The following is an 11,692-nucleotide window of genomic DNA, read 5'->3' on the forward strand; positions in this document are numbered from 1 at the left end:
AAGACACTGTTTTCAGAAGGACCATGGAAAATTTTCAAGTTGAAAAATTTGAGTTCAAACTTCAATTAATTTCTTAAAACATTCACTGTTCAGACCTCATTTTTACCATAATGCTGTTAAGTCCTCTATATTTCCAATCTATGTCTGCATCTTATATTTTTATTATTTTATTTCCTATTTTTATATTTTTACAATGTTTGTAGTGCTTTATTTTACTTTTGGAAGGATGTTTTATTTTTAAAGTTGTCAAATTTATTAACATTTCCCTTCATATTTTCCTTAATATTTGGGTTTTGAAGTCCTGAAAAATATTCCTCTTTGTGGCCCTATAGCAGTTTGAGCTTTACATTTTATTTTCAGGACTTTAATATGACCAAGAATGATGTTTATATTTGCAGAGGAGTATTGATTCAGTGGGATTAAGGAATAGTCTTCCTCCCTCGCCCAGTAATTCTTGCTCGTGCTTGTCATGTGGGAAAGGGTTAGGGCATGTCAGGGGGAGTCTGACTCGAGTATTTCTGGATTTATCGCTTTGTATGGGCATTGGACTCTTGCTTTTGGTAAGATGAGGAAATGTCGGAAACTCTGGAATGCGAAGGAATAGGGTCAGATTAAGAAATAAATAAGAAATAAAGGAAATAAAAGATGATTGAAGAATCTTGAGAAGATAAAAGGAATTTGTTACCAGGGTTGGTTTTGTCAATTTAGGATTTATTTTTATATTTTTATTGATGCATACACTACTTGCAGAAAGTAAATGAAACTTAAGTGTACATATCAATTCATGTATTATATACAAAACTGACTCAGTTCTATTAAGAATAGCCAGGTCAAAAACCAGAATGTTAAAACCCTATCACATAATAGCCATCACCGCAGGGGTTGTTTCTGGAGGAGGAGTGGTCTCGGCGCGATAGTTTACGGTGTCGATCCTGGCCCATTCACAGCGGCCGTCGTGCCCGGGGGCACACGTGGAGTACAGGGACTGGTTTCCCTCCCACACGCTGTAATCGCAGTCTTCCTGCTCCCACACACACTCTTGTTTATCAGGTTGGGGGCAACTGCGCCAGCAGAGAAGGCACGGCTGAATCTAGAGAGAGAGGGAGGTCCAGGGCTTGTCGCAATGCCCTGCCTTCTCCTGTTCACAACCCCACTCTCAAAAACATGAGGGCGACAGGGATCTGAATACAGGTAGAGTCTAAAGGTGCTCAGGGGGTGGGGGGCAGGATGGAACTTGGGAGAGGAGGCCAGGGAAGAGGAGGAAGGTGAGAGAGTAGGGGTCATCCACAGAAGGAGGGAGGTGGGAGGGGACTCTGAGCACAAGGACATGGGACAAGTCCTGCACCAGTGCCTGGACAGTAGAACCAAAAGGCGGGGGAGGCGCTCACCTGACATTTGCATCCCCTTTTGTACAGCGCCTTGAAACCTAGCCTCTGCTCGCTGGTGAGACGGTACCAGAAATGTACCATGTGGCATCTCGTGAAGTACAGCGCCCCCTTCCTCAGATAGCCTGCAGTGGTCAGAGAGCAGACGGCGAGAGTCAGCACAGCGGGTGTGGGTGTCCCCCAGGGAGTCGGCCCCAGAGGGTCTGGAAACCCCGAGGCTGTCAGGGTACGGAGTCAGCCATGAATGATGGTCCAGCATTCTTCCCTGGAAAAACCTGTCAGGTCGTGGAGAAGGGGCCCTTGGTCCTTGGCGGTGCTGGAGGTGCGGAAGTAGAGTGGGTTACAAGGCAGAGGGGCTGAGTGTGGACAGGGTACTCACCTGCAATAAGTAGTTGTGATTGCTGAGAAGTCCTCACCTCGTAACCACAGCTATCCCAGGCCTTGGGTGTGTATACAGAAGTGATGGGGGGGCTCTTCTTGGGAATCTTGAGTATCTGTGATGGGAGGGATCAAAAGAGCAGGGCCTCAGTTTCTTATAGAAGTTGCTGGTATTTAGAAAACAACCGCCTCCTTCAGCAAGAACAGATTGGAGAGCTCGTTGATTTTGAGGAAAGGGGATAAGAATGAAGGAGGTGTTGGGTCTGACCTGAGTGATGTTGATTCTATAGTTTCGTTTTAATGCGGTGTCATTTCCACGTTCCAGTATATTACCTATTACAACTGGGAGGAGAAAAAAATGGGTCATTGACTTAAGAGTCCCCCATCCTAAATCTCCTGGAGACCTTTTCCCCATCGCCAGTGCTGCCCCACCTCTGCGTTTCTACACCCCATTGTGAGACCCACCACCCTCCTTGACGGATGCTTCTCTGGTGTCTCCCTTGACTCACCGATGTCTGACGTGCAGTAGTATGTCTGAGGATGCCGAAATTTACACTCACAGGCATCGCAGGGTGTTGAAAGAGCCAGCAGCAAAGGAAAGGCCAGCAGGAAGGCAGGACCCATGGTAGTCCCTGGGGAACAGAGGGCATGAATAAAACCATGAGCTTTTTCTTTGGTCCAGCTCCCCCATCCACCATTAGACAGAAACCAGGCTGGCTTTGGAAGACTGTCTACCTCCCTTCACCTCCAGGGTCATGAGCAGATTGGTCCAGCTCCCATTATCTTGGGGATCGAAGGCACAAGATCTGTGTCCTGCATCTAGAATGCCTTACCTTGGCTGAGCTGAGCCGAGGTGTGTGGCAGCGTCTGTAGAATGTCCAGCACCGCAAGCATAAATAGTCACCTGCACCTTTCACCCTGGGGTGTATCCATCAGGGAGGTACAATGTGGTTACTGGGTGTACTAGTCCCTTGGAAACTTTTCTCTCTCATCTGCATTTCCTTTTCATCCTTCAGCCATATCAACCAGACTGGTAGGTCCGGTCTGATTGTTGAGTGCCCTTGCCATTTGGAATCCTTCTCTGTATGGCTGTTCGGAAAGCCACTAACTCCACATATATTCCTGGGCAGTACTATAGACTGAGCTGTGTCCCCTAAGATTCACATGCTGAAGTCCTAACTCCCAGTCCTTAGAACATGACTGCGTTTAGAAAGAGGGTCCTTAAAGTGAGAATTAAGGTGAAATGAGGTCATTTGGTTGGGTCCTAATCCTATATGATATCCTTGTAAGAAGAAGAGATGAGGACACAAACTTGCATAGAGAGACATGTGAAGATACAAGGAGAAGATGATCACCCACAAACCAAGGAGGTACTCTGAGAAGAAAACAGTCCTGCTGATGCTTTGATCTTGGGCCCGTAGGCTCAGAACCGTGAGGAGATAAACTGCTGCTGTCCAGACTGCCCAGTATGCATTGTTTCGTTATGGCAGCCCTAGAAAATGAAAAGGTTCGTATGTTTTATTTTTAAAAAGTTTTTACAATTTAAATTTGCATTATGATTTTGGAAAGACAAAATCAGCCCCAATACCAGATCTACCGAACAAGATTTGTTCAGTCACCTAACTTCTGTTTTTACATACACCTCTGTTCTCTGCCCTGCTCCCTTAGGCTTTAAATAATTGTATTATGCTTTATCCGCCCATTGCTCTTCTAACTGAAACCTTTATAAACATAGACATAAACACATTTACACCCTCTCTTGGGTAAAACTGTAGCATTGTGTGTGTGTGTGTGTGTGTATATATATATATATAAAACATATATTATATGTATGTATGTTTTGTCATCTTGTCATTTTTATTTTATGGCATATCCTAAGATGACACCATAGTGATATATATTCCTCATCCTTTATACAGTTGTATAATACTCCATGTTGATGTGCTCTGAACTATCCAACCAGGTCCTAATGATTGATCATTTTAACAGTTTCCTGTTTTCCCTTACAGATAGTCCTTCAGTGAACAGGCATGTTAATATATTTTATGTTTGACCATGTGTCTTTAGAAGTGATTTCTAAAAATAGAATTGAGATTAAGAGCCATTTGAATTTTTTCCTGTGACTTTTCCATATCTTGTCTTAATTTTTTTCCTACAGAGTTGATTGACTTGTCCTCTGTTTTTGGAAACTGTGTATTAAACATGTTAACTCTTCACAGAATGGTTGCAAATTTTCCTCTTAAAATGATTTACTCCTCTTGAGTTTAAAAAATTTATTTGATATAATCAGTTTAACAATATTTTGATTAACTGCTTTTGGAATTTGAGTCATTGTTAGCAATGGTTTCCCCTGGTAAGAGAGATTAGAGGATTTTTATCCATGATTTCTTCTATCTTTTACATAATTTCACTTTTTATATTTAGATCTCTAACCCATTTGGAATTTCTCATAGTATGATACATGAACACAATTTTATCTTGGTCCTTATTGGATATATATCCAATTAACCTAGTACATTTATTACAAAGATAAGATCCTCTGTACTTAATTGAGATGTCACCTTTATCACATACTAAATTTCCACAGGCATTTGAGACATAATTTTCTATTCTATTCAGTTTATCTGTGTGTCCATTCCTTCATCGGTACCAGGTTATGGAGACCTTAAAACATAATTGTATACGTCCGAAATGCATTAGCACTCTTCTAAAGAAGATTTTTTCTTTTCTCTCTTTCTTCCATCTGCTAGAGGTCAGCCCCATTCTTTGGCCCCTGACGTCTTCCCATCTTCAGAGCCGTCAATGGCTAGTCAAGCCTCTCGCATCACAATACATGTTACTGACTCTTCTGCCTTCTTCTACATTTAAAAGGGCTTTGTGATGACTTAGGCTCCACTCAGATGAGTTAGGATAACCTCTTCATTTTTATTTTGTTTTTCGGTCATGCCATATGGCATGTAGGATCTTAGTTCCCCAACCAGAGGTCAATCTGTGACCCCTGCAGTGGAAGTGTGTAGCGTTAACTGCACTTTGTGAATGAAATGTGTTATTTTTTCTTTAGTGCTTGTTAGAATTAACCAGTGAAACAAAGCATATTTGGATTGTAAGAAAAATTCAGTATACAAAGTTAAAATTGATACAGTGCTATTGAAGTTTACTATTTTGTTGTGTGTATGCTGGATATTTTTATCTTTCAAGGAATTTGTCTAGTTCACCTAAGCTTTCAAATTTATTAGCATCAGGTTCTTTATAATATTTCCTTGTTCTACTTTTATTAAGCTATGATCTGTAGTGGTATTCCTTTATTATTCCAAATAATGGTAATCAACACATTTTCTCATTTTCCTTGGTTAATATACTTACTAGGTTGTCAATTTGACTGCCTTTTTACAAAAACAACCCTTTGGTTTAATTGATAGTCTCTATTTTTCTATTTACTTTTTTCACATGTATTTCCTTTCTTCTCTTGAGATTCAGTAAAACATGTCCTTCTTTTTCCGACATCTTAAGGTGAAAGCTGTGTTGTTGATATAAGACTTTTCTTTTTTTCTCTAATATAAGCATTTAAAGATGTAAGTTATACTTCAAACACCCTTCTAGCTCTGTCCCACAAAATCTGAACTGTTTTGGCTCAATTTTTACTCAATTCAAAAGATATCTCAATTCCCTCTGTGATTTCTCTTTTGACTCATGGGTTGTTTGAAAGTATCCTGTTTAATTCCTAAATATCTGGAGATTTTCGAGTAACTGCTGTTGTAAATGCTACCCTGTGGTCAGAAAGCATAGTCTGTCTTATTTGAACCTTTTTAAATAATTAAGGTTTATTTTATGTCACAGCATATCATCAGTATTGAAAAATGTTTGATTTGCAATGGAAAAAAAAATAGTATTCTGCTGTTGTTTGGCAGAATAATCTTTCCAGTAGGTCATGTTAGTTGATACCATAGCTTATGTGTTCTAAATACTCATCTTTATTTTTACTTATAGGAAGCTAAAGGGGGAGCTGAAATATCTAATATATATAATTCATGTAATATCAGAGAATATGATTAAGTGAAATCATGTTGGTAGCTTGAAATTGGTGATGGGATGACGAAAGTATTTATAACATGGAAACTGGCAAATGTTAGATAATCAAGTGCTCCCACAAGTGCTGGTTACTAATTATTTATGACTGCAACACTGGACAGCTCCTCCATTAGAGACTTCACTTCTGATCTCCTGAACTGACCTGGAAAAAATCTCCTCCTTGCTTGGTCAGTGTGTATGTTAGAACTGGCAGATGGGAACTGGGAACTGGGCCTTTCTCACAGGAGAGGAGAGAGCAGTAGCACTAATAGGTATTTACTGAGTGCTCACTATGTTGCCCGCTAGCGATATTAATAATGTGGTTAGGCTGGCTTTCTGCTATCTCAGCTCTCTAGTATCTTTCAGTTCTCATTATGGCAATATGAGATTGTCCAGTGGTTTAAGTATTACTCCTGACTCACCAGTGATCCTTGGTCCTTGAAAAGCTCATCAGCATAGCAAGTATCGTCTAACTATGATCTGTCATTTCTTATATTCATGCTTTGTTTTGGAGTGAAGATGGGCAGGGACACACTGGTTGGACAACACACCCCAACTTGTCACTGTGGCATCTAATATCTATGATAAGAAACTCATTTTGATTCAGGTATTTACTAAAAATTAAAATGCTGTGCTAAATGGTTTTAGCTCTTACAAGGGAAAAATCCTTTTTATAACTGTTGACTATGGAGCAAAAATTAACTCTGTGTTAACACTCAGGAAAGCTGGTTTTGAACAACTAAGCTCAATTTTGAGTTGAGAAACTCAGAATTTGACCATCTTGCTATGTCACCTAAAGAATAAATAATCTGAGTAAAGGCAAAAGCACTAATCAAAACATTAAAAGATGGAGTTTTATGATGTTTAAGTTCAGTGACAAAGTTTGGTAGAATGACTAAAACAAAACTATGGTTGAGGGAGATGAGGAAGGAAGTTTTGAATTAATTTTTCATTTTTATTTTCACATTTCCTTCATTGACCATACAAATAGTGTCAACACCTCATTCCTTGATTCTAGTATAATTTATTGAGTGCCTAATATCAGCCAGGGCCTGAGGAAATGGGACAAAGAAAATCTTTGCTGTTTAGGATTCCAAGTTGATAGGAAGGTGTATTGGTGGTGGTAGGCATCTAGGAAGTGTTTTCCAGTAGTGTGGCGAGTGCATCAGGACACACGAGACATCTTATGAGCTCCTGAGGGTGGGATACAGCCTGAGAGGAATTCACCCTAAGCTGGAAATTTAGAGAAACGTACAAAAGGTAACAATAGGACAGGAAGCTTACTAGTTAGTCACTATGTGTTGATGGAATCACTTCTAGAATGCGAGATAGAATTGACCACTTTGGTGACAAGGAGCTAGTCTCACTGTAGTCATTTATATATCTATAAGATTAAAAAGAGCAAGTAAAGGTAATTTCAGATCTTGTTTCTTTATAAAAGTTACATAATGAAATATATTATATATATATATAAAATGAAAGACATGAAAAGGAAATTAGAGACATAGGTGAAAAGATTTTGAGTCAAAAGATAACAGGGACATATGACTTTAAAGAAAAAACAAGAACAATTTTAAATAACAAGATAGTTAACATCCAAAATTTTGAAATAAATTTGAAATTAAGCAAAAGATAGCAGCATGTCCTTTCAAAGTCAAACCAGGTTGTTGTTGAAAGGTCTCATCCAAGGATTGTTTAATGATCTAAGCAAATGCATCCGCGTTTAACTTTGTTCCTTATTATTTGATGGGAGCATTGATACTATGAATTTATACCTTAAGTTTTATATTTCTGTCTGTTCAGAAATTTAACCTCTGAAGGTTTCAGTTTATGGCCCTGAGGGGCATTAACCACTTTTGCAACCATTAACAAATCCATTTCAGCTTTCCATTGAATGGATAAGAAAGCTATGGTACATATACACAATGGAATATTACTCAGCCATTAAAAAGAATACATCTGAATCAGTTCTAATGAGATGGATGAAACTGGAGCCCATTATACAGAGTGAAGTAAGCCAGAAAGATAAACACCAATACAGCATACTAACGTATATATATGGAATTTAAAAAGATGGTAATGATAACCCTACATGCAGGACAGAAAAAGAGACACAGATGTATAGAACAGACTTTTGGACTCTGTGGGAGAAAGCGAGGGTGGGATGATCTGAGAGAATAGCATTGAAACATGTATATTATCAAGGGTGAAACAGATCACCAGCCCAGGTTGGATGCATGAGACAAGTGCTCAGGGCTGGTGCACTAGGATGACCCAGAGGGATGGGATGGGGAGGGAGGCAGGAGGGGGGATTGGGATGGGGAACACATGTAAATCCATGGCTGATTCATGTCAATGTATGGAAAAAACCACTACAATACTGTAAAGTAATTAGCCTCCAACTAACAAAAATAAATGAAAAAAAAAAGTGACTATTTCAATTTCTGTTTCTTGAATTCTACGTTGAATCAGGTGTACTATCTGAGTGATTTTTTTAACTTATTAAATATATATTGAATTAAATAGTTGACATGTCCTTACTTTATGTTTACATGAGTCATATTTCTAACTTTTTGAAATTATCTTTCAATAAAAACCATTACGTTTCTAAGGAAGTTCAGTAGGAAATATTGATGTTTTTAGACAACTCACAACCACTCTGGTAAAGTAATTCAAAAGCCTAATTTGCTGTAGGCAAATCAAAAGTCTGAAGTTCCCAAAGTCTCCTCCCCAAAGATAAGGCCCTAGAGATAGAGCAGTCCATTGTCCCATCCAGATCCAGTCCTACTCTTGAGTGGAGATCCATTGTTTTGTTCTAACACTATTTTTATACATACCCAAAAACAAATTTGAAAGGATAATCACTGTATCTTAAAGCAGGAAGGTGTAAAACTGTAAGAAACTTCTATTTTCCACTTTTATAGAAATGTATCTTTTAAATATTTGAAAATTAGCATATATTGACCTTAATAAAACAATAAACATATCCCACGTGGAAAAACATCAATTTGCTATTACTTATTAATGATATTAATTACTCCTACAGTAATCATTTGCCATCATCATGGATAATTTGAGATGGACTCTCCTATTTAAATGTTTTCTTTCACTGGATGACTATTTAAAGCTCAATAATAATACTGTTACTAGCAGTGGTTTCCACCCCTTGCCCCTCAAGCATCAAACCAGTTCCTTGAACCAATTCTGTGTATCATGTATAGGAGATATTTGATGTATATTATCTCACTTAATCCTCAGTACTTTTTGGAGTGGACGTAACTATCATATTTTGGGGATAAAGTAAACAGAAGCTTTAAAAGGTTATTAGTCATGCCAAATTGGGATTTGTGTCTCAGATTTAATGGTACCCAATTCCATGCCTCTTCCACTGTCCCACACCACCTTTGCTCAACCTTGTAGTGTTCATATTAAAATGTAAAAAAACAACATGAGCAAATTTCCAGGATGCAATACCACAATTATCTCATTATTCCTTTGGGATAAACCTAATCTGGTCACCAAAAACTTGGCAGGTGTAAATTGCATAAGGATGATGGGTGAGGGCCATGGTGTTCACAAGTCTCTCCATCCTACTCTGTCTTTGTGTCCCTGTGGAAGCTGTAAAGCCGGTCAGCATCATCACTCTTCAAAGAATCAGAAAACAAGAAGGAGCACAAAATCATTTTCAAGTCACCTGCTGCCAGAAAATAAGATTTGAATGGATTTTCTAATGTTTCAAAGTACTTCCTTTTGCAGACAGCTAAGGAATACATAAAACCAGCCATGAGAGTTATATTGCCTGTAAGTGTAAACAGTTATGATAGAAGAGTGACTGCATACACTCAGAGAGCCTTTAAGAGGAGCCTGATAAGTTTATATGTCTCAGAGAGAGGGAGAAGGACTCCTTTGATCATTCTCATGCAAATCCCCAAAAGCTGACAGAAAGCTGCTTTAGGTTGTGCCATATTTTCTTTTTAAAATGCGTAGGAAACAACTTGCTTCGAAGTAATGCTGTCCTTTTGAAGAGTTTTTTTTTTTTTTTTTTTTTCTTTCTTAAATTGGAAACAATTATGGGAGTGAGACTCTTTTAAAATAGAAAATTCTCTGTAACTCTTCCTTTGGAAAATTCCTTCAGCGGTAAAGGCAGTCCGACAATGCAGTTGGCTTCTGGATTTGCTGATCACAGTGGCTCAGGGTCCCTCTTCCTTCTCTCCATCTTGTGCATAATCAGAAAAAAGAAGCCCAAAACATCAGCACCAGCTGCCTCATTTCCTATTCCTTGGATTTCAATAGCGGTGCACCAAATGGTCTCCAGACTTGGCTGAGGGAGGTAAAACGTTGCAATTAAGAACCTTTTTTGTTGTCTGTTTAATTTTCTGTGACCTGTTTCCCCAGATGCAATTCCTTCCTGGCTCCCTTGACTTCTCTAGCCACTGTGATGAGTCACCGGTTGTCAGGTCAGGTGGGGTGCCTGCCTGGTTGCTCCCCTCTGACCCTCTGTCCAGTTATTTGGAGCAGTGATACAATCCTGCGCAGTGTAACCCCTCAGTCGGATGGGGAGGCAGGAGCATCTTTGCCCAAGTCCGTCTCCCAGCCCAGAGCGCCCTCCTGCCCCTTCTCCACCTGTGTCTTCAAGGTACAGCTTCGGCACCACCTCTTCCCCCGACAGACTCCTCCCTACCAGCAGGCATCACAGAACTTCTCAGAACTTTTGACACAATGACCAGACCTGCAGAAGAGCCCAAGACTTAATTATCCTCTAATAGTTTTTTGATAATATATCTTACAGTTTTGTTTTTCATTAATTACACACTGTCCTGGGGGGTCTTCTAGGGGACAGACGGAAGATGAACACAGTCCATGCCCTAAAGGACCTACCAGTGTAGGAGATGAAGGAGACACAGGCTCGATCCTTGGGTTGGGAAGATCCCCTGGGAGTAGGAAATGGCAACCCACTCCTGTATTTTTGCCTGGAAAATTCCATGGACAGAGGAGCTACAGTTCATGAGGTCACAGTTGGATACAACTGAAGTGACTGAGCATGAGGAAAATTCTCATATTTGAATTATACCTCATTGAGCCTCTTCTCCTTGCTCCAGATTTGATGGAACCAGCAGTCAGTCCTGAAGTAACTCAAGTCCATCCTCTTGGGGTCACCCTTGCCTCTTGCCTTCTCCCCCTACTCAGGCCCAGTTATTGATGACCAAGTCGGCAGCCCCAGGACCCAGTGAGCACTGGTGGGCTCTCACCCACGTTTTCCCTTTAGTCTGGTGAGACGGGAAGAAAGGAGTCTGCAAGAACTAATGAAAAGTCTCGGAACAGTTTGTGTGGGACCTATCTGAATTATAACTATTACTATTCCAAAAGGCAGAACACCCAGCTCCAACTGCTTTCAGTAAACAGCGAGCTTCGCTGGCCGACGGAGGAGGCAGGACGCGCCTCCGGAGAGACTTGCCCCAGGGCCTCACTGGTCTAACCAGGACAGCGTCTGTCTCCACTTCTCGCTCTTCTTCCGTGGCTTCTCCATTTGTCAGTCTCTCCCCTCTGGTTCCAAGATGGTACCAGCAGATTTTTTTGGCTACATATATCTTGCTTATGTCCAGTAGGGATTGGAGAGAGTCTATTTCTTAGATATCTGCAGAAATTTTATCAATTATTGACTCAGGTTGTATTATGCATCCACCCTGAATCAACCACTATGGCCAGGAGAAGGGTCACTTAGTGGCCCGTGGCAATACAGATTACCTCTTAACCTTAGAAGTGAGGTTAAGTGAAAGTGAAAGTCATTCAGTCGTGTCCGACTTACTGTGACTGCATGGAATTCTCCAGGCCAGAATACTGGAGTGGGTAGCTTTTCCCTT

At 40.1% G+C, this 11,692-nt stretch overlaps 1 protein-coding gene across 1 annotated transcript; it reads right to left on the reverse strand.

Moving 5' to 3' along the window:
* Positions 1 to 751: 751 nt before the first annotated feature.
* Positions 752 to 3,302, reverse strand: LOC110149455 (metalloproteinase inhibitor 1-like). Its single transcript, XM_020911880.2, has 6 exons — positions 2,597 to 3,302; positions 2,273 to 2,395; positions 2,032 to 2,105; positions 1,765 to 1,879; positions 1,389 to 1,510; positions 752 to 1,090 (listed from the first exon to the last, which is right to left on the reverse strand). Exons 1-6 carry the CDS (start codon positions 2,655 to 2,657, stop codon positions 857 to 859), a joined length of 729 nt encoding a protein of 242 aa, XP_020767539.1. The 5' UTR covers positions 2,658 to 3,302; the 3' UTR covers positions 752 to 856.
* Positions 3,303 to 11,692: the final 8,390 nt, after the last annotated feature.

The sequence above is a fragment of the Odocoileus virginianus genome, chromosome 20 (genome assembly GCF_023699985.2).
Source record: "Odocoileus virginianus isolate 20LAN1187 ecotype Illinois chromosome 20, Ovbor_1.2, whole genome shotgun sequence".
Taxonomy (NCBI): domain Eukaryota; kingdom Metazoa; phylum Chordata; class Mammalia; order Artiodactyla; family Cervidae; genus Odocoileus; species Odocoileus virginianus.